Source organism: Panicum virgatum, chromosome 9N (genome assembly GCF_016808335.1).
Source record: "Panicum virgatum strain AP13 chromosome 9N, P.virgatum_v5, whole genome shotgun sequence".
In the NCBI taxonomy this organism is placed as follows: domain Eukaryota; kingdom Viridiplantae; phylum Streptophyta; class Magnoliopsida; order Poales; family Poaceae; genus Panicum; species Panicum virgatum.
This window is the reverse complement of record NC_053153.1, coordinates 23,909,094-23,932,937: the sequence shown is the minus strand read 5'-3', so window position 1 is coordinate 23,932,937 and position 23,844 is coordinate 23,909,094. Positions and strand designations below refer to the sequence as shown.

General features: G+C 41.8%; 2 protein-coding genes across 4 annotated transcripts; one reads left to right on the top strand and one right to left on the bottom strand.

Moving 5' to 3' along the window:
- Positions 1-2,542: 2,542 nt before the first annotated feature.
- LOC120687677 (probable serine/threonine protein phosphatase 2A regulatory subunit B''delta) lies at positions 2,543-11,356 on the top strand. Of its 3 annotated transcripts, none has more exons than XM_039969705.1 (13): positions 2,543-3,054; positions 4,694-4,942; positions 5,037-5,139; positions 5,213-5,312; positions 6,585-6,690; positions 7,119-7,209; positions 8,412-8,553; positions 8,800-8,947; positions 9,043-9,152; positions 9,563-9,719; positions 9,785-9,910; positions 9,984-10,129; positions 10,579-11,356. In XM_039969705.1, the coding sequence occupies exons 1-12, from the start codon at positions 2,902-2,904 to the stop codon at positions 10,122-10,124; spliced, it is 1,626 nt and encodes a 541-aa protein (XP_039825639.1). In that variant the 5' UTR covers positions 2,543-2,901; the 3' UTR covers positions 10,125-10,129; positions 10,579-11,356. The 3 variants fall into 3 exon arrangements, with proteins under 3 accessions (XP_039825639.1, XP_039825640.1, XP_039825641.1); XM_039969706.1 differs by having other exon boundaries at positions 2,590-3,054; positions 10,726-11,344; XM_039969707.1 differs by lacking the exon at positions 10,579-11,356 and adding an exon at positions 10,232-10,558 and having other exon boundaries at positions 2,590-3,054.
- A 1,906-nt stretch (positions 11,357-13,262) lies between these two features.
- LOC120690444 (pentatricopeptide repeat-containing protein At1g08610-like) lies at positions 13,263-17,090 on the bottom strand. The gene is given in 4 exon segments (XM_039973089.1): positions 13,263-13,721; positions 14,621-15,451; positions 15,454-16,634; positions 16,841-17,090. Coding segments are annotated over 2 exon segments (1,764 nt in total). The 5' UTR covers positions 16,508-16,634; positions 16,841-17,090; the 3' UTR covers positions 13,263-13,721; positions 14,621-14,741.
- Between the last annotated feature and the right edge of the window lie 6,754 nt (positions 17,091-23,844).

Below are 23,844 nucleotides of genomic sequence, written 5' to 3'. Positions count from 1 at the left end.
TGCATCTATGGAATTGGGCTTGAAACCCACGTGAGTCATTCTATAGTGGAAACCTATTCTATGTGATTGGAGATCCCGTGAAGTAGGATGGTGAAACAAACTAAAGTCTGACTGAGAGAAGAGAACCTTTGTAAAAAGGCTCATTCCGTGTATAAGGTGCATTTCTCTTCTAATCTGTATGGCAGGTTGATCTATACCTTAATGTGTTCCTGGTGGTTTCTTTAAAACAAATGAGTTGTTTTCTTGAAACAAAGATGTTTTCCTACAGAACATCTGAAAGGAACACACCTATATGAGTCTGATTATTGGTCATAGTCTATGAGAACTGGGTATTCTCTAGAAACTCATGAAAGGCCTGGAGTGTGACTTATAAGCTCCAAACCGCGGGAATGCTTATGCAGCCTAGTACCAGTGTAGGGTTTTGGTCAAACTTGTTTGCACAAGACTGACAATTCAAGGTATAGTCCATTGTAAAATTGTGAATAAGTGTAGCTTTTGTCCAAGATGGAGGTTCAACTTAACATTTGTCCTAGATGGAAGTTCAACTTAACAGTGTCTGTCAAATACTGTTATATCAATGAGGGAATGAGAGCATTTCTAGTGTGGAATAAAATTTTTGGTGGGGATTGTAGGAATTATGGGCTTGGCCCATGTATTCTATTCAATGCAATAAAAGAATTCAAAACCCACTATTAAATGCTAGGGAATCAATTGCTTAATTCCGTATCGGGAATTGAGGAGGATCTCAACCGACTTAATGGGTAGACCCTATGTACACCACTTGTGAAGCCGGTAAGAGGAGGTCGGTGAACCACATGCGCGCGCTCTCTCGCCTCGCCGGGCCGGGCCGGGCCGAGGCTGTGGGCGTGGCGTGGCGTGGCGAGGCGAGGCCGGACGGGCAGTGCGTGTGCGTGGCGCAGCCGGACGTGACGTGCAGGTGCGGTGCGGTGCGACGTGATGTGCTCACCAGGTGCATTTCTCCAAGGATGTGCTGAGATGAGAGAACGTTTTGCTGTTGAAAGCATTAAATCAGATACAATAAAATATTGGCATTAACAGGTGAATGATGACATAGAATAAAATATTTGCGGTTAATGAGATTCATGTGACTCAATTACACCAGTAATTGCTGCTCATCAAAGCCCATTATAACGTACAGGTTCGTTGAATCTAAGGCACATCCACGCCTATATAAACCACCCCCTCCTCCTCTCATCCTCACACCACAAGCACACTTGCTTCAAGTACTCCTACTTAGGAGACATCTCCCTTCTCCCTCTGCTGCTTTCTGCCATTCCCATCGCTAGCGCTGCGTGCACAGCTCTAGCGAGAGCAGGCCTCCGGAACCTTTACTCGCTGAAGGTCCTGCACGGGATAGTGGGCAATCGGGTTTTTGGGAAGCGTCTTGACGCGACTGCTCGCTCCCTGAACGACTAATTCGTCTACATCCCGGCAACCGGCGTGAACGACTACTTCATCTACTTCCTGGTGACCGTTCGTGGGACTGTAATGCGAACATCTTCCTGCATCGACGTCGTTCGGCTACATCAGGCAAGACCAGTCGAATAGAATGTCTATTCCAGCTGGTAACGGCGCACTCGGTGCCTCCGGCACTGGTTCCGCCTTGGGGTACACTCTAAACCTATTCTGGTTTAATATATTATTCATGTTTATTAGTGAGAATAATATGAACATATGTACATATTTTATCCACACACTATCACTTTTTTATGCTATGAAATTGCTAGTAATATTTGAAATTAAAATATACCGAAAATTGCCTAATTCTCTGACAGATATCTGGTGTCCTGATTCCTTATAGTTTTTGAAAAAGTTCATCAACTTTGTGATTGGAGTCAACATATATCTGTTTTTATTGCATTCATATTTTTAATAGCGTAGAAATATTTTATCTCTCGTGTTAACGCACGGGCATGAAGTTAGTAAAGATCTAAGTAACAACACACAATAACGTGGAGTCATATCCACCCACCAAAAGTTATATTTCATCATCGCCTACACACTAAAGGATGTCGGATCAGTTGGTCACGGCAGTCCGGCGGCACCTCGCAGGTTGTGGGTTCGATCCCTGGTCGGGACGAATTTCCGCCTGCGGGTAAAAAAAACCCTCGCCTGCCTCATGTCCAAAGTACTATGGTGCCCGGCCTAACTCACAATGCGACGGGCCCCCGTGTACGGGTGGGGCAGGGGTTCGGGGGTTTTCTTGGCCTGCTGTGAGAAAGTTATTCTACATCTCAAACAATGCCGTGGGGATGGTCTTACCCCCGCATATCAAAGTTTTTTTTATCATCGCCCACATTAAAGTCCGTTGATTTCGACATCCTGTGAGAGAACATAAGTTGGAATAAAGCAGACAAACCGGACAAGATGAATACCGTGATTTTCATAAACCACGAACCAAGTACGTATGGAGATTGTGGTTACTCGATGAACTTGTAACCATCTCCCGGTTTATTTTGTAGACTGGTAGGTACACTTCCTGACACGAGAGAGATTCAGTGAGGGGTTGCCTGCAACATTCAGCGCATAGCTCGCTTAGCCCAAACCGAAAGTGCCATCCGAAAGACAAATCTATTTCGCCCTCCGTTGTCATATCGACGCCCACCATTACCGCGCCCCCGTCTTCCCGTCTCCCCCATCTTCAGCACCACTCGCTCCGCTGCTTGCCTAGGGTTTCGCCTGCTCCCGCCCTTGCCTCCGGCCGCCGCCTCAGATCCCACCGCCGCTGGCACCCGATCCTCCTTCGTCGCTCGACGCCGATCCTCCCGAGCTCCGATTTGCGTCCTCCCTCCCCACCGGAGCAGCGTCCGGACGCGCGGGGCAGATCTGGGTTTTGGTCGCCCGCTTGGTGCATGAGAAGGCCGTTAGGGTTTGGGAGTAATGGAGGTGGAGCCGGCGAGGAGGGACGCGGCGGTGCTGGACCCGGAGCTGCTGCAGCTACCAGAGCTCGCGCCGGGCGCGCTCCGTGAGAATTCCATTATAGCTGATGCGCTCTACTCGCAGTGGCTCGTGCTACCCGAGACGGCCAAGCTGGTATCCCTCCACGCGTCCTCTCGCCTTCCGCGCTCTGCTTTGGGTTTTATGCCTGATTGACTTGGTTTGTGCTTAATTTTCGTGTGAACTCTGTGATCTTGGGCCCATGCTCATTAGAAATATCGTTTGGTTGGTGTGCTTGGCTCCGCGGCGCGTACTGGCTAGATTGTTCGCATTTATGAGCTTTTGTCTTCGATTCAAGTATGATGACAGAGTTTGGTAGATCAAAGTGTATGGTCCGTTTATTGGCTTGGTTTGTCTTTCTTCTTAGATATTTCCGTACGTCTATGGTTTTGTTCTTGAACTTGCCAAGGTAAATTCAGTAACTGGGCAGCATGGATATAGCATTTGTATGTGCTTAATGTGATTATCTGTCGGTCTTCATCTTGTAGTCTCTGTGCAACGGGTTGGCTTTGATTGTTGTAAACTTGGGAGTCAGGCAGGTGTTAGATCTGTATTTTAGTGAGCGTGGGGTGTTGGGGGTGCCTTTTCTTAGTTGATTATTTGATCTGAATTAGTTAATTTGTCAGTTTGAGTGACAACTGTAGAAGACTCTTATTGATGCCATTCCTCTGCCGCAAGAAGCTCAAGATGGTATCTATGCCCGTTTTCATTTGAGTGAGGTCATGCTGTCGATCAGTTTTGCAAAGAACTTATGGTGGGTGCACCAATGCATGGATTGATTTGACATTTTCATCGACTTGGTGTTTTGGACTTGAGAGTTTCTCTTTGCAATAGCATTATTGTAGAAGAATACGGGATATTTGAAGAATTGAAGTTTGTTGTGCTATAAATGAACTTTTCAACAATAATGCTGGTTTTGATTCTTACCTCATTTTTTTGGTTTGTGGTTGGTAGCCTTTAGTGAATAACTGCATTTATTTATATTTGATGCGGAGTGCAATGGCTTCTTAGTTGATAGAGTATGCGCTGCTGCTTGGCTTGGATTGTCGTCAAGTGCTCTTTGGTAGCTTAGTTTATGCATGCCTCTGTACCTTATTGTTGTATCATAAATAGTATCCACTAGCACTCCACGAATAGACCATAAAACAAGCACTGATGCTACCACTACAGTAATTTGTTTATGTAATAGCATTTCCTGTGGTGGAAGCTATAAATGTAGATATATTGCAAGTGGTAACGATTTCTGTGGTTTGTTATGATCTTTGTCCTTCAATAATTCAATTTTTCCATAAGATTGTTTCCATGAGGAATCAAGGATGTCCAATTGCAGCTAGAAGTTGATGGGGATTTAAGGTTGAATGGATTTATATGCTTGATGCCTTGGGGTTAATTATGAAAAGCCTGTATTGACTACATGATGCTTTACGGAAGCTTAGGGTAGTGTTTTCTACAGCTTTAGATTTTATTAGGATAGTGTTACTTCTTTGTCCGATGATTCTACAATGTTCTGTGTCACTGTGAGCACCACCAATGTTAATACTGTACTTGCACATCTTCTACATGGTTGTCTTTTTCTTATGTGATTATCTAGATACCTTCCCCAGCACCTGCTTTATCTTCTGTAAACTCATGTTATTGTATATTATTGAGTTTCTCTTTCTTTGTGTTTATGTGAATGACCTGAAACTCTGTAGTGTATTATCCATGGTTTCTTATGCTTTCCATGTTCCACTAGGTAAAGTCTTTGATTGAGGATGCAAAAGCTGGTACTACGCTTAATGTTGCTGGTACCTCTGCTAGTACAAATGCTGCTTCAAGTAGTTCTCTACCATCGATGTTTCCTGCTGGTAGTGCTCCTCCACTTTCTCCTAGGAGCACTTCTGGTTCTCCCCGTGTTATGAGACGAGGATCTGGTGCTGGACCATCGTCCTTGGGTTCTCCTTTGAAATTAGTTAGTGAACCAGTGAGAGAAGTTATACCTCAGGTACTTCCTGCCTATCTTTTAACAATAATTCAAGTTTTTGCTCCTACATTCATTTTTTAAGCGTCAAATTTTGTTGGACCAATATGTGTTGTAGTTTTACTTCAAGAATGGGCGTCCTCCTCCAAAAGACTTGAAGGAGCAGTGCTTATCTAGAATAGATCACTTATTTTTTGGTGGGGAGGGTCTTCAGATTCAAGGTGAATATGGTCTCACATCTTGATTTTTGGCATTGATATGAATTCTGAAGCTCATATACCTTGTCCATACCAGAATTCAGATCAGTCACAAAGGACATATGCAAGCTTCCTTCGTTCTTCTCTAGTGTTCTTTTCAAGAAAATTGATATTGCGTGCACTGGAACTGTCTCAAGGTATGATGTTCTACATCCGAATCCAAGGTCTAGTGATGCCCGTCTAAAGACCCAGTTGAGGGACTGTAGTTACTTTCAGATGTCAGGCCAGTGTCCTTTATCTTATTTCAGCTCTTTCTTCTTTGGTGTCTTCATTCCTTTTCCCTGTCCTTGCTGAAGCATGTAAACATGCTCGATCTCAGTCCTGTGATTACAGTCGTCTGTTTCGGCCTTTTACCTCTTCTGTCACTTCAAGACAGATAGTATTCTTAGCTTATGCCAAAACTCTTCATTGGTCTTCAGCATTTTAGTTGGACATTTCATATTGACTATTTTTTTATAACTTATGACGTGATTTCTTAATGGACTATGTGATCTTCAAGTGCTAAATTATCTTTTTAAGATCATGATGTATTGATGTTGCTATCTTGCGACCAAACCAACATTTAATATTTTTTGGTCAGTTTGTTTTCTTTTATAGATGCAAGTTCTTTAAGTTGGAAGTCTTGTATCCTGTCTGGTTAGTACCTGGACTGCTAGGAATGAGATTTCAATGTTTTGTGATAGTTTCTCCGTCACATGGCTTTGAAAACTGGCTGCCTATTGGTTGAAGGATGCATCCATATGTATATTAAAGGAAATATATAGAATTTAGATCAGGTGGACTAAGATTTTAGAATATGCTAAAGTGGTTTTTGTTATCCTTCTACTGTGAATCACTGGTGCTATTTTTTCTTGACTTTGTCCATACATGTAAATCTGCAATGGTAGATCATACCTTAGGCACTGATTTGTAAGCTTTTGGGTCGCAGGCTTCTTGATTGAGCATTCTCACTGTAAAAAATGTATTGTAGCTTCTAGCTTGACTTTCCTCTACTAGTGTGTCAGATCTTGTAACATGCACCATAGCTCTGGTAGTAAGATTTGACACCCCACAACTTCTGCATTGTTTTTTGTTTTAGTAATGACTAGTGGGGAATATGATGTTATGTTTAGTTATTTTCTCTTTGCCATGCTAGAACATGTGATTTGGTACGCAAATGGGTCAATTAACCCATTGACGCACTCTATTTCACTCTAGTAGGAAAGGGGGTGGGTTTTGAGTTAATCTGCATCAAACTTACATCTCCACACATGATGATTTCTATTAGTGGTTCTATGTAATTAGCTGCCTGTTTTACCTCTTTTTTTGAATAAAACCCGTTTTACCTCTCAAACTGATTATTCCAGGTAACACTTGTAATTGCATTTCAGATTTTGATTTGGTATTCTGACTCTTATCTCTGATCACAGGGATGCATTTGTTGAGTATTGGATCAATGACAATAAGATTACGATGGATATGGCTAGCCAAATATTTGAAATATTAAGAAAGCCGGGTTACAACTATCTCACTCAGGTCAGCAGTATTTTCCTAACTATTCTCAATATTAACACAGAAATAGATAACTCAAGCTGGAGAGATTCTAAGGGCCTATTTGGTAGAGCTTAATCTGATTCTGATTCTCTATGGGAGCTGATTCTCTAAGAGAAGTGATTCTGTGGTTGAAAGTGATTCTCTAGCATAAACTCTTAAAATGAGGATGGAGAAGGAGAATCACTTCACAGAATCAGAAGATACTTTTTTCAGCTCCCAGCCTCTTAGTTCATTTCATAGAATCACTTCTCTCTGAAAAATTGTTTGGCAGAGCTCCTGCTGGATTCAGCAGAGAATCAGCTCTGGGAACTCTGCCAAATGCACCCTAATTTTGTATGATTTCTTTTATACTGAGAAAATATTATATTTTCTTTTTTATATGAATATTATATTTTCTTTGATATGTACAGGATGACTTCAAGCCTGTCCTAAAAGAACTACTGGCAACTCACCCTGGCTTAGAATTCTTACAAGGGACCCCGGAGTTTCAGGAGAGATATGGTAATTCCTGCTATCCGAGGGAACTAAGCAGACTAATTATTTACTCCAATTTATACTCCCTCCATTTGGGACTAGAGGGCACAATTTTTTTGGTTCAAGGACCAAGGATGTTGCCACTCGCCTGTTCTTGGTGTGAAGTGTGCATGCCCTGCTAGCCTCTATGGGCTCCTGGTTTCTATCATAGTTAATAAAGCTGCACAGAAGCGGCATGGCTGGGCACCAATTGTGGGTTGAGTTAGAACAGCATGCCTGTTACTCATGACTGCTTGGCAACTTGGGAATAGCAACGTGTTAATGCATCACACACGCATAGACTTAACTAGGGGTATTACTGTACTCCCTTTGTCACATGAAGAATGAAATTTTAGTTTTTTTTCAGACAGATTAGTGGTGGCGTGAAATGACATCCATGCCCTCATTTATTGATCATGTGCAACTAATCAGACTTCCAAAAATCATGGATAGAAGCTAATTTTGGCATGCAAATCAAATCTGACCACTTAATTAGGTAGGTTTTATTGCCCAATTTCTAGGATTGCACTCTTTTGTGGTATTTTTTTTTTCAAATTCTAGGATTGCACTTCTCATGGGATGGAGTACATTTCTGCATTGGGACAACCGTGCTGCCTTTATTCCTGAACAGCTAAACAAAAAAACATGTGCCCAGTAAAAGAAAATGGAGTACTTCATAGATATGCTTTTCAATGCCTTTTTTTTTTGTTCCTTAAGACATGCACATGTGAAGTAAAAGACAAGCCCTGTACCTGATGTATAATGGCATCCTTGCATTGTTAGTTCAAAACTGATCGACTTTTTGCTAGGGTTAGTAAATATGATGATTTTCTGGGTGCATCTGTTTTTGCAACAAACTTGTCTAGGTCATGAAAACACGGTCTCTTCTTTGCAACACTAATAATATGATACTTTTTTTTTATTCAGCCTGATAACTTTGTCTTTCACGTTGTGGTTCTTGCCAGAGATCAATGGGCAATGATAGCACTTCTGATTTAAATTCTTTTCCATAATGATTGTGAAATGCTGTAAAATTAGGTTTTGGTTGCTTGAAGTCTGGAGCATTGCCAATCATTACTTAAAAGCAACTCATTATGATTTTGACATAAGATTTGCTGGATGTTTCGATCTATAGCTGATTTTTGCTGTATTACATTCATCTATAACCATTCTTGATTTTGTTTCTTCAGCGGAAACTGTAATATACAGAATCTTTTACTCCATAAATAGATCTGGAAATGGCCATCTTACGCTGAGAGAGCTCAAACGTGGAAATTTAATTGCTGCGCTTCAGCAATTAGATGAGGAAGAAGATATCAACAAAGTGTTGAGGTAATTAATGCGTTGTTCGTTAACAGATTGCCAGTGTCCATTTGTGTGTGTATGCCCATGAGTTCTGAGCAGAACAGGGCTTTCATTGCATTATTTTTCATGATCCAGTTTCTTACATGCATTTCTGTACCTCATACTTCCATTAGTTATTGTGTGGATTACATTTACTGATGCTCTTCATACAGTAATAATATTCTTGCATGATGCTTCCCAATAGTGATAATGTTGGCTTACATTTTGACACAGATACTTCTCATATGAGCACTTCTATGTGATTTACTGCAAATTTTGGGAGCTGGATACAGATCACGATTTCTTGATTGATAAGGAAAACCTTATCAGATATGGAAATCATTCATTGACCTATAGAATAGTTGATAGAATTTTTACACAGGTTAGTCTATTCCCTTGGTGCATTCAGAACTTGGCCATTGTTTACGAAAATGTTATGCTTTGTGTCATTATATTGGCTATTGTACTGTGACTTAGATACCAAGGAAATTCACAAGCATGACAGAAGGAAAGATGGGTTATGAAGACTTTGTTTACTTCATATTATCAGAGGAAGACAAATCATCTGAGCCTAGCCTTGAATACTGGTAATTGTGTTCTGAATAGGTGTCTTGTACGTGCATTTGGAGAATTGTTACTATTGTCTTCCATCTTACAATTTATACTCTTAACGTGTGGCGGAGGTGCACACACCCCATTTCCAAGTGCTGGGATGCCTAACATATTTCGTATTTTTTATGTACATGTATTGAATCTTCATAATTGATGTTTATCTGATGAACCCCCATTGAATTTTCATAATCTTGACAAATGTAGTAAAACATCAATGATGTTTCCCATTTTAAAAGATAAAGATTCAGCATCTTTTAACCTGAGGAGGGTACTATATTCTCATACTGCATCTGCTTTTAATTGCAACCTGTGTATCTTTGTGCTAGTGTAGTGTATAATTCAGATTGTTGTATGTTTTTTGAAATATGTGAAACAATTTTTACAGGTTTAAGTGCATTGATCTTGATGGTAATGGTATTTTAACTAAGAATGAAATGCAATTTTTCTATGAGGAGCAATTGCACCGTATGGAGTGCATGGCACAGGAGCCTGTGCTTTTTGAGGACATATTATGCCAGATGATTGATATGATTGGACCAGAGGTAGATTCTCAAACATAATCATAAAGCATTTTAACTGGATTTGATAAAACTTTCCCTTTCTACAGAACGAGAGTTATTTTACACTACGGGACTTAAAACGGTGTAAACTCTCAGGAAATATATTCAACATTCTTTTCAATCTGAACAAGTTCATGGCATTTGAAACTCGTGATCCATTCCTCATTCGCCAGGTGATTATAACCCTTCATAAAGTTTTAGATTCACTGCCAAGTATAAACTTAAATAAGATACTGTTTACTGCAGGAACGTGAAAACCCAACCCTAACTGAGTGGGATCGATTCGCGCATCGAGAGTATATTAGGTTGTCAATGGAAGAAGACGGTGAAGATGCTTCAAATGGAAGTGGTGATGTGTGGGATGAATCACTTGAGGCTCCATTCTGAATAGCGTAAGCGTTTCTACATGATATTGTTTGATAAATCTAATATCGCAACATGATAGGATAGGTAAATGAATTGGGGAAGACACCATGAATTTTTCAAAAACACAGGGACACCCTTGGTCTGATGCATACAGGCGGTGGGCAGATATCTGTTGTGCAATGGAGGGAATGCTATCTTATTTTCTCTAGCGATTAAACTTGACATGTTCATGTCCTTTTAGTGACATGATGGTACACTTTAGACATCACATATTGTCAGCTTAAGACCAGAACTGACATAAAAGTTTTGGTGGTTTAAAACCACTTCTGGCACCTAATGACTGGCTGGCACATTGGTTTCTGGTGTTTTATTTTCCTGAACTATTATTATGTTTGCAAAGTTGAGAAACTTTTCTAATGATATACCTATGGTCATGGTCCTACTAGTTTTTTAAATTTTCATTTTCCATGAACAGTTCTTGCTGCCTGAATTTGGTCAGACATGGATGATTTTGGTTGGGAAGCAGAAGAATTGTAAAGTTGGTGGCTACCCTGTGGATGCCATTGGTGGCTCGCAGCAGATTCAGTAACACCAGAAACTACTTACAAGTTTTACTGTGCAGGTCTGATTCAATATTTGTCAGTTGTCATGTTGTGCAAACATTTTTGCTTGGCTGGAAAACGTGGGAAGGGAGGTTGATGGGCGTGCTCTGCAGTGTAAAGGCTACAACCTCAACAGTCACAAATGATACTGAAGTGAAGGACCCTTCCTGGTCGACTAGTTCCATTTGTGTTCTGATTGGTCCTTTTGGGGGGTGTATGTTAATTCAATTGCTGTGCGCAAATTTTGGGGCCGAACTGTTAATGTTTGGCTGCCATTTTCGTTAATCTCTTGAAGGGCAAGCTAGCTATTCCACCAGCGACTTTGATCGTGGTATGTAGCTTTCAGATTCTGCTTTCTCATCAGCGTGGTGTTTTGTAGTTCTTGGTTTATTGCCGTTCAAACATTTTGAGAGAGCTCAGAGACCTCAGGGCATGGATACTGTTGTCATTTTGTAACACTACCAGGAAGCCGTGGATTGGGTGCATAGTATTTTTTTTTAACAAACAGGTAGATAACATTGGCGATCCAATTTTTGTTAAGGTGTAAATTTGGAGAATGTTCTAGGTTGGTTCGTTTTGTTGGCATTGATACGCTGTTTGCATTTCGAGTCAACTTTCGCCCTCTATGTTGAAACTTTATATGTGCATCTATATTACTTGCTGTCACTATCTTTTAAAGGAAACTTATGTTGGCAATATTTCCTTTATTTTTTTGTTGTGCAATTTTTCTGTCATGATATCACGATAAAGTCTTGTTTACGTATGATTTATACGGTCCTGTTACCAAAAAGCAGGTCATACCAGAATATAAGGGTGACCTCTCCAGAGGTTTATCCCAAAACGGTGTGCCACTCTCCGACCCAACCATTGACTAGTGTTTGCTGACTGCCACCGCAACCACCATCTTCCATGTTCGCCGAAACTGCTCTGCTCCCTTGGATTAGAGAACGGGGTGCTCCTTTGCTTGTCATGGTGGCTGATCCGAGTCCTCAGATTAGAGCACGTGGATCTCTTTAATTGTGGTGGCATCGTTCCAACATCCTTGATGGATGTGATCTTGGTTAAGAGCTTCATTGCAGCCTTGAAGTTGGCAGCGAAAATGATGTCGCCCATTGTCAAATGCATCAAATGCAAAACAGCAGCTGACATGCTGTGTGTGGACTGTGGTAAGATTGGATGGGGATTAGCAAGGGGGCGGAGGCGTGCTCTCCCTCGAGGAGGCTCTGAATAATCAATTAAAGGAACAACTAATTCCTTCGTTAACCTTGAATAGGTTTAGCCGTGCTCATTATATAGCAGCGGCACTACCAAATCTCATAACAAACTCCAATGTTTATCTTGCTAACAAGCTCGTGCTATTAGGCTACTTCAACGAACAATAATCTCGCAAAAAAAAATTAAGTGCACGACATCTAACTCTAGCTACTCGTGGACGCTTGCTTCTTCTCCTCCTAGCACTTTATGTGTTTTTCTAAGAAAAGATTTCGCACCTAGTCGGCGGAAGAGTGGAAAAAGATGTCTATGCCTGAGGATATTTTTGCTATAAATATAGGTTTAACCATAAGAAAAAACCACAAAGAATAGAACGCCAGTCTAAGGCCAACTTTAATGGAGTTTACAATCTATTAACTATGCGATAACACTCCCCATTAAAAATGGTCTAAGTGAACACAAATCGGTCGAAGAACCATACTATCTAGGATAGGATTGTGAAGGCAGTGCTGACGACCCATTCCTTTCGACCAATCCAAAATTCTTAGGCGAGTCTGTCCTCGTACCAAACGTACAACAGTGTGCAGTTTGACAAATTCTTAGAATCTTGTGAAGGATAGTTCATCCAATCTGTTATTAATTGCCTTACTACGCCAAAGCGATCATCTGCATCCGACCGAAAACAAACGAATCTTCTGCTGAACCTGAACTAGGCACTGGCTCTAGTTCCCTAGCAGTAACTGCACAGGATACGCATCCCCATCCAACTGGTATCATGCATGCTGTAGTCCGCAGGCGTACGCACACAACTATCTCCTCAATCCAACAGACACATACCCGTCATAGCCCATAGGTACACCGTATACCGCGCATGTATGCTGCTAAATGCGCGCCCTGCAACTTTCAAACCAATCGTGGTTCCAGAATTTATCTGGCCATTGGACTCTGATCCGTGAATGAACAGTGATGTTTGCGCAACGATTTTGGCGACCGTTAGCTGAGGCCTACCGTGGTTTTCACATCGCCAAGCAATCTCTGATACATGTGCAACCTCCTTTCCTTTTTTTCTTTTATCGTAAGTCTAGTCTTAATGGAAGTTTCATCAAGAGTTTCATAAGCATTAAATAGCATGCCACTTCAGCAAGGGAGAATTTCATGAGATATAAGAGAAGAGTTTCATCACCGTGAAATCCAACCGGTATAGTTACCAATTTCTCAATCTTGTTAACTCTGGAATGCAACTGTGCACTTAGACTGGCCTAACAACAAAAGAAGATTTTATGAGATAAATGCAATATTTTGTGGCACACCTAAAGAAAAGATTTTGAAATTAGAAGAGACAACGTTTGCCGTGGTGAATATGCCCCGGTCCCACATGTCCATTCCATCCATTCCATCATCAATGACTCTTCGATCACAAAAGAAATCAACGTGAGCGCAACCATATACAATTTTGCAAGCAGCATTGAGCATTGGCCACTGCCAATCCTCCAGAAATACAGGAGGCCGTCGTAAGGTCCCGTTGAGGTGACTACATGAACAAAGACAACTTCTCCAGGAGTACAAGCACAATATGTGAACACATAATCAATCATCGGCTGATAACCATGCTTAATGAGGTGATGCGTGCAGAAGAATGGCATGGAACTACAGTCTCTGAACAATCCTGCTGGCTGCTGCTTTGTAAGACTAAAGAAGAAATGAAGAAATGTGGAGCATGACCCCACCGTGTCCATTCTATGCCAAGAGCCATCAAGCAAGCATCATGGTGTGGTACTGGTCAACAGTCCTCAAACAAGTGGACCTGAAGACAGCAGCACGGTTATGTGATGCTGTATAAGTTACGGAATATTACATACTTGCAACAGTAGCTAGAGTGCTAGACTATACTTCTCTTTGAAGGAAACAGTACAATGAAAATTTATTCATTAACCATGTACTAGGAACAGAATTTTTATGGCGTGGAGGTGTGAAAGCCACCAGGAGAGTTGCTTAAGCTCGCCCTTTTTTTTCTCTCCAAGTTTAATGAACACAACTTATTCTTTCTGAAACATGACCCCAACTAATTCTACCATAAGAGAGGAAAAAGACAGACATAGCTTACTACTTTGAGACTTAAGAGACAAAGCATTTGTAAAAATTTGATGTTTCACATAGACAGTCTCATCTAACTAAAAATACAGGGACAAATGGAGCCATCTTTGGAAAGAAAACAGTGCACATAGAGAAAATGCAATAGATTTGCAAAAGGTATGGTAAAAGCTTATCTTAACCAAATACTAATAATTGAAGTCTGTGGACATCGACAACAAATACACAATGTGGTTGAGAAAGAAATATAGTTGCAAAGAATGGTATCCCCAACTTCACATGTTCTATGGGAAAACAAAAATCATGTGCTAATGATGCAACAGAAGGTCTGGCATAGAACAACAATTGACATGTGCCTATATTCGACACGAGCATCCGAGCCAAATCATTGATTGCACGTGAGGTCCTAGTAAATGTTTATAAAGGAATACCAAAAAAATCTAAGCCAAATCATTGATTGCACATGAGGTCCTAGTAAATGTTTATAAAGGAATACTAAAAAAACTATACGAGACTGAAAAGGCATGAACCATGTCATAACTGCCATTGCATCCATACCCACTAAATATGCAATATAAACAACCACGAAAATAAACAACAGGAGTGAGGTACCTCACTGAAGACATTATTCACAGTGCAAAACTTCCAGAAATTATCTGCTGTGTCAGCTGATTTGCATTTTTCTATCACTTTGTTGATTATTGAGTGACTTGAGGATCTTACAATCCAGAAACTAACCGCTTAAAGTAAATTGGGAGTTTTCTTTAAGGACCTGGCACTTTACTAACTCCTGGTATAGCATTTGGGCCTCTTTAACCTGACCTGACTTGGCAACTCTGGTGACAATAGATAAATAAAATGCAGTCCTGTGGTTGATATTTTTCGATACCATTACTCTTAATATTTTAGCAGCAGTTTCAGCTTTACACTCTCTGCACAATGCTTGGATCATCATGGAAAAGGTAGTTGCTTTAATCTCAAAGCCAAGAGCAAGCATCTGATTCAAAAGCTCCAGTGCTTCCTTGGCCATGTTCTTCTTACAGAAGCCCATGACAAGTGATCCATAAGTGACATTATCAGGATTGATCCCATCACCAATCATTTCATCAAACAGAGCCATAGCACTAATAACCTCACCTTTCTTTGCTAAAGCATCTATGAGGGTGTTGTATGTGATACAAACCACCTGGCATCCATTTTCTCTAATAGCATGAAAAATTCCAAGAGCTTCTTCAACCATCCCCCTTTTAGAGATGGCATTCAGAAGTGTGTTGTATGTCACTATATCAGGAAAGCATTTATCACTCACCATCATCTCCAAAACATCAATTGCCTGATCCAGATGTCCATACTTACAGAAGTAGTTGATAAAGATATTGTAGGCAGTAACATCAGGCTCACGATTTGCCTGCTTCATGTGTGCAAGCAAATCACCGACTTCAACCACCTTCTCTTGTCACAGAGGGAATGAAGCAGGATGCAATATGTTGTACCATTTGGTTCAATGCCTTCAGCTGCAAGACAAGTCAAGATCATCTTTGCATCGTTCAAACAGCCTGCTTTGCATGATGCATTGATAAGGGCATTGTAAGTGACAACATCTGGTTGGCATCCCTCCAAACCAAGTTCATCTAATACTTCAAGAGCCCGCATGGGACCACAATGTTTGCATACAAGATCAACAAGCAAGGTGCTCGTCATCTCATATGGTGGCCAACCTATTGTGAGTTGCTCTTTCCAAAAGGAAACTGCCCTGCCATACATATGCTGGCCGCACATGCACCTAATCAAAGTGTTAAAAGTGATGCCACTTGGAGAGCAACCGGTAAACCTCATATCCTCCAAAACTTTCATTGCAGAACTCAGCTGCCCTTCGCGGCAAAGTTGTGCAATCAACATGTTGCAGGTGATGGTATCAGGAATCCCACCTGAAAGCACCATGACCTTAAGAACATGCGTAGCTTTGTTGACCTTACCAGTTCTCACAAGCCCACGGATTAATCTAACACAACACTTTGAATCTGGAACTTGGCCATGTAATACCATCTCATCGATCACGCGGCAAGCTTGAATGAGCTTCCCATTGTTGCAGTGCCGGCGGAGGCTGTCGGCATAGCACTCAGCTTTATGCTTTGAAAAATATGCCCCATTAGCCACCATGTCTGAGTTATGATTCAAGGACCTTCTTGGTTTTTGTTGCTCATTCAGCAGCTTTCTCAGATTAGCTTCCAGGGATGGTAAAGACTTCTTGACCTCTGCAGCTATTCTGCCATTTCCGTGGTCTGCACCTGCATCTACAAAATCATCCCGCAGTCTTCGATCTGGTCGTATCACCACTAGATTGGCCTCATTCTTCTGCTCAGTCCTAGTGGGATAATCCAAAGAGACAGCATGCCCTCTAATCCTCAAAGACCGTGTAGACGCGTTTATGATCACTGGAGCAGAACCATGTGACGACATACCACATCCGCAGCAGCTGATATCCCCAAAATATACCATTTCCTTCTGTAACAACCATGGCAAGATCTACTTCTACGGAATTTAATTCCAGAGACAACGCATTCCGCTCTTCAGATGACTTGGGTGGAACTACAATAATTCCCCCAGCACCCCCTCAAATTTCTTCCTGCGCAGATCAGAAAGGGCGGCATCAGCGTAAAAGCAAGGAGAGCACGCCCTAAGCTCAACCAATCAGCAAATAAATCCAACCAATCTCTCCCAGGCGAGCGCCTGAGAGTTCTTGCTTAGAGATTTCTTAACAGAGGACTACTAGGGTTCGCACGAACTAATGTGGGGAAGAGAAGGTAAAAGACAGCCTCCGCAGATGCTTACGAGCTGCAGAGGATTACACCGGGACTGCCTGCGGCGCTGGCGCACAAGGCCTAGAATGGAGTTGCGAGTGGAGGACGCCCCGGAGATCTGCTCTTCTTCTGTGAGAGATGGACTCCCAGGTAGGAGAGATGGCGGCGCTGGCGCGGTGGCGCCGGCGCGGACGGCGGTGAGGCGAGGTACACCCCGCTCTTGCGGCCGGGAAGCAACCAAACGAAACTGTGGGGACGTCGAGGAGCAAGAGTAGCGGCGGAGCCGCGGAGAGAGGCGGTCGGTTGCCTGGCTGGTGGGCCCGAGGCGCCGGGCATCACGATCTTGGAGGCGGTGGGCCGGTCCGTGCGCGTGCCAGCCCGTTTTGGGGCGGTTTTTTCTTTTTTATATTTAAAAAAAATTAAAATTTCAAAAATATATGTCCGTTTTGGAAAATTTCAAAAATATACCCCGGTCGCCCTATGGGGGGTGACAGGGCTCAAATGTAATTTTTTTTCTTCAAATTTGCAACGAAGTCCCTGGAGAAAAAAAAGAGGGGGGCCTGTCGCCCGTTGACGGGGCGACAGGGTCCCTCCCCCCTATTTTAACCCCTGGCCACCATTCGCCGTCATTCCCTTTGTCATTTGAGTCTAAAAATTCAGAAACAAAAGAGAGGGGTGAGGAGAAGAAAAGCGGCGAAACTCTGTCGAATTGCGTACTCCTGATCTACTACAGAAAAGTGGATTAGCTGTATTAGATTTGGTGCTTTAGAACACTCGTTTAGTATTACAATTTCAGTACTATTACAGAATTTTTTTAAAAATTAATTATGAATTAGAATAGAATTATGAAAGTGCCTTATTGATATTGCAGCATAAGACAATGGATGCCTCAAATTGTGGAGGATTTTCATGGACCGAAGAAAAATCTAGTATAATACTTGATATCATGACACATCTTGTTATCAGTAAGAAGTTGGATCCGTTAGCGGATGGTACGATAGCGATAGTGTTGTCCAAAGTAGTAGAGTTTAAAGATTTCACATTATTTCGAGGTATTACGACGCAAGATGTAAAGGGACACCTGATAGAACGTCGGAAGATATACATGAGAGTATGTGAACTAGCGAATCATCCTAATATCATTGGATTCTTACAAAGTTCTTGTAAGATATGGATGCGGCCAGAGGTGTATGAGATGCACATTAAGGTAACTCTCATTCAGTTGTAATCCCGTCCGTCATTTCGAATCCATATTTATGAAATAGTAACATTGTTTTTTTAATTATATGCTAGGATTACCCTGAGAATACGGAATTGATTAACAAAACGATACCAAATTTCCGTAAATTGGTATGTATCTTCGGTGGTGGACTTATGCCGCAAACTAGACGAAGGAGGCGGATAAGATCTTCGGGTGATAGTACTTGGCCTGCGCAAGAACAGATGCCCGGAAGTTCGTCAAGTCATGTTGCACCACTTGCAGCACAAACTTGTGTTAACTGGGATGATGACATGGATGACTTCATGCCCCCCAAACTATGGCCTCCAACACATGATGTTCATCCCCCTGTACATGAACCTAGAATCAGAAAAGAGAGAAAGTGAAAGCCAAGAGATTCGTCGAGCCATACTACACCATCTGCAGCACCACCATCTGTCAACTGGGATGACGACCTAGATGATTTCATGCCATGATCTATAACATATGATGTTCATCGGTTTAAGATGTATTCGCATTTAGTATTGTTAATGTTGTATTATGCTTGTATGTATGTCTCGTACCAAACTTGCATTCACTGGACATGTACATAATGTCGAGTTTGAATCGTACTTAGTCGTAATGGAGCATCGAAGTATAAACATACCATCTATTGATTGTAATGGAAAATACGAGAGTGGTCAGAGGCGAACGTTGAAGTGTATAAATAAGCGGTCCACAGCTGGGCGTCGGATCCTCTTAGGCCTCTGCTGGGTACGGACATGGCCCTCGGAGCTTTTAATGTCACTAGAATATTAAAAAGCACATATGCAATTAATATAACGATAAGAAATAAGAACTAAGAAATGAATTACGTAATGTGAACCACCAAATTTTACATCATAATACAACGATAATGAAACACACATCACACATGCAGTGCATGTCAGAACCCGTTGCAAACTACGGTAAACAGATTCCGGACTAACTTAACATGCCTTAGGTAATTTAAAAAAACAGAACAAACACAATGATGCAGCATGTCACTAGCACTAGGGTAGTCCTAGTAGCCGTACCCCCACGTAGCAAACTGCGTTGAGCCTTCTCCGCAGTATCCACCCATTGCAGGTGGTGCAGGCGGTGGTGCCGGAGGCGCATGGCTCTTCTTTTTGTGACAAGGACAGTTGCAGTAAGGAATAGTGCATGGTTCATCCTGTGAACCGGCTGCATTGCTGGTATCATCAACTTCGTCGTCTTTGTTACCCTCGCTCACTTCCTCATAATGGTTCACTTTACATTCCAGATCAAAGATCTTTATCTAGAGGTACTCGATGAACTCCTGAACAGAATCAATTGGTGCAGGATCTACCCACCTAGTAAAACCACAGTTTTCTGAAGCATCGGAAGACTGCAAAACAAATTCCATGTAAGGTGTCTCATTGAAGATAAAGAAATGAAACAACCGAGTATTACCCATGCGTGTGGACATTTAAAGAAACGCCGATCGCCATCCATCCCGTCGGTGCACATCTGCACTAAGCAGTCCTCACCATGTCTGCATTTTGGCCACGGTTCTCTACGGTTATCGTATTGTCGAAGAGGAGTTTCATTGGTAAATTCACTCTTGTGCTGTGGCGGAAACTCAAACACTGGTTCCGGAAAGGAATCAGGTCCAAGAGACCCCTCCCATATTCTGGGTCTCCCTTTCTTCCCCCTTTTCCTTTCCCAAAACCATAGTAATTCTTCCCGCTAGACCCACCTCCAGACATTGGGTATACAATGAGGTTTGATGTTTGAGTTGTGCTGGGAGTTCACAAACTTGGGAGTATTTATAGGCGCACAAAGGTTTGATACCCGGAGTGTGGAGTGTAAATGCACCTAAAAAACCTACATGACAACACAGCGAAGAGGCTAGCTGACCTAACACTGAAAAGGCTAGATTCGATTCTCGAAATGACTACTCGATGCATCTCTGTGCATGCAGAGTCACAGCACTGCATTACTGTCGCTCGGTCGATCGCGCCTAGATGCCGCCTTCCCCACTACACGCCACAGACCTTCGCTGTAGAATGACAGGTCCGTTGTCCTCGCCAGAGAGACTGCTTTGAAGGTGAGCTGGTGTGGTTGCCGTGTTGTCACATCTTTTTGAAATGTTGGAAGAGCACTGCTATTGGGTTGTCGTCTTTTGTCACGTATGTCTGGGCAAAGAATGCGACATTTGGGAAACCCGTGATCGCCGTGCTGAGCAGTGGCAACCTGTGATCTCGTACTCGCAGCTAGATACACTATGGTTCCTATTTTGAGCTATTCGAGCTTTTTAGCAGCAGACCCTGATGTATTTCTTAGTTCTTAATTCTTATCGTTATATTAATGTGTGTTTTTTAGTATTCTAGTGACATGAAAAGCTCCGAAAATATTAAGGAAAAGTTCAAAGATTTCATAGACTCCCGGCTACAACTGCAAATTAATGGTAAAGGCTACAACACACAGAGTTAAGCTCTCAACTTAAAACATAAACAACTAATTGCAGTGGCATGTGCACGCGACAAGATAATTTTTTGTTGCATCTAAACCTACCCTGCCTTATAGAATGTAAAATGCCGGGATTACATGATACTACTCTACTGAGTGCACCTAGGATATTTGCCCTTCCTAATTGCTTCGGGCCCGGCTTCCTTCGCACGGCGTGCCCTCTCTCGCTTTCTCTCCCTGTCAGCTTCACGTTCGGCCGCCGCCTTACGATCCACCTCCTCCATCCTCTTGCGGATCTCTTCTTGCTCTTTGTTGCGCTTCTCCTCTTGCTGTTCCTCGTGCTTCATTCGGCGCCAACGTTCTGCAGCCCATCTTGCTTTTTGTTCCACAATGTCCTTTGCCTGCTGCGACTGCACGGTGTCGAACCACTGCATAAAATCACAAAGAGGCGGAGGAGACTTTGTCCAACACAAGTTAGAATCATAATTCAATGTTAGGTCATATAGAAAAATAGCGTATGTTGTCCTGCTACCTTGGCCCGGTCTTTACCATATCGCTTAGGTGGATCATATTCGTAGTTCTCACATATAAAGAACCTCATGCCGTAGTCATCTCCTAAAACCTCAGATTGCATGAACTTGCATAACGAACCGCAGAAGCACATTGGCACATCAATTCCTTTGGGTACGGTGGCTTTACACTTGCTCCACGGAATGTAGGTTGATCCTGACGAAGATATTGGCGCTATAGTGTGGTGCGCCAAATAACAAACAATAATTTAAGCAATGCACATATCGTATACCAAATCGATGCGTGAAAATATAGGTACTGTTATAATTCTATTGTCTTATACTGCAATATCAATAATGTACTATCATAATTCTATTCTAATGTATAATTATTTTATTTGAAAAAGTCTGTAATAGTACTGAAATTGTAATACTAAACCAGTGTTCTAAAGCACCAAATCTAATTCAGCTAATCTGCTAATTAAATTAAATTGTTATACAATATCAACGAATTTATACGGAAGTTACCGGTAGATCACAAGTGCGGAATTCGGCAGAGCTTCGCCGCTTCCCTTCTTCTCACCCCTCTCTTTTTTCTGAATTTTTTTGGATTTTTTGAGGTCAAATGAGAGGAGGGAATGAGGGGGAGGCCTTATATATGCGGCCTGACCCGGTCGCCCGGGGGGGGGGGGGGGACAGGCCCCCCTGTCGCCCGCAGGATGGGCGACCGGCCCCCCTGGCGCCAGTGGGCTAGCCTACTGGTTGGTCGCCCCTGGGGTGGGCGACAGGGGCCTGTCGCCCGTTGGGGGGGGGGCGACAGCCCCCCTCTTTTTTTTTCTCCAGAGACTTCGTTGCAAATTTGAAGAAAAAAAATTACATTTGAGCCCTGTCGCCCCCCGTAGGGCGACCGGTGTATATTTTTGAAATTTTCCAAAACGGACATTTATTTTTAAAATTTTAATTTTTTTTAAATATAAAAAAGAAAAAACTGCCGTTTTGGGAAGTGTTCGTACAGGATTCGGCCCATGGGTGTGGGGCCGAGGGGACGAACACGAGGGTCGGCCCGGTGAGGGAGCCCGCGCGTCTTTGTAGCCCAAGAAGATTCTGGACCAGCGTGATCCCCTAGGCGTGAGTGAAAGGGGCCCAGTTGGGGCTGCGGGGAGCATGGGACCCATGGGCCGACAGGTTGCCACTGCGCTTTTTGGTCTTTCCCTTCTTTTGAGCCGCACCCTGCAGTGCACAGCAGCTCTCCAGCTTTGTGTTCTAGTCCTCGCCGTTTTTCCCCCATGAAACATGAAAGTTTTGGATTCACTTTTGTTCCGCTTTCTTCTCTGGTACTTTTGCTTTGGGGCTACTTTGTTTATAAGATATATGGAAATGCCATTTGTCCGATTTAGAGAGGGAACATGAAACCATAATCCTTGGAGTGTCGTCTTTTTAGTGTTGAACTCATTCCTATCACAAACAATTGAATTGACACTTCCGCTAAGTGTTTGAACAGCTAGAAATAATGAAATATCTATCTTTATTACACACTTATTTCTAGATAACATTTCTTGTATCACAATTCACAAACCTAGTGACTAAGACTGTAAAAATGTTTGTTGCCTATAATATTATGGATGTTTTCATCAATCTTTGGCTGTGTTTAGATGAGGAGAAAAGGTGGAAGAAAAAGTCACATCAGTCACTGTAGCACACTGTAACACTTTTCGTTTGTTTGTGGTAAATATTGTCCTACCATGACCTAACTAGATTCAAAAGATTCGTCTCGCAACGTACATCAAAACTATGCAATTAGTTTTTTTATTTAACTATATTTAGTACTTCATGTATGAGTTATTTGCTATATTTAATATTTCGATGTGATAGGGGATGTGATGGAAAGTTTGGAAATTTTGTGGGAACTAAACACACCCTTTGCAGGAATAGGGTATGAATATCATCATGTGTGTAGTACGGGGATTTAGGATGTACTACGCATAGGGATGTGAGTGAAGGTATGTGCACAAGTGTATTTGTATAAGTTTATAGAAGATGCTATACTGATATCAAAGGTATATAAAAAAGAATAAAAAAACCCTAAACTCCATATAATTTATAAGGTAAAGACTACTCTACGGATGGCCATGCGGAAACACTGTAATAGGGCCATCACGTGACTTGCTACTGTCCACATGTTTCTGACAATCCAAATACCATATGAGGTGACAGTCTTTCATTTTCTTTCTTCCACACCGATACACTCCTATATGCATAGACAAGTATAATTAGGCGACACATTATATGCAATGTGGTTTCAAAACTTAAAAATATTATAAATTCAAAAATAAACACCCAAGTCAAATCCGATTAGATCACTGTGTTCCTCTCACATTCAAAACAAGACCCACTTGCATATGTTTAGATGTCATTTTTTCATGGTAGAAAATACTTTGTCTTTGGTCCAATTTGCTTATTATTTATCACAAATATGCTCAAGTGTTTCTAAAAGGTTGCTTATGATAAATTGTTTGCGGAACTAAGTTTGATACTAGATAATGATGTACATGATGTGAAGATAACACTAATGATAGGAAGGCATTATAAAATGATTGGATAATTAAGTAGTATGAGTAAATTTTTTGTGTTAAAGATGTAGGCTATTTTGGTCATTACTCCTAAGTATTAATTTCTATTTTAGTTTAGCATAGGCAACTTCGTGTGCACTTAATATGGAGATTGGTCTTGTTTTAGTGATAAAAATTTAAGAGTTATAATGGCAACAAGGAATTCTAAATCCAACATATCATTTAGAAAATATAAGCATTTGAAGATGATTCGATTTTTTTTTTCACGCGTTCACACTTGTCTCAT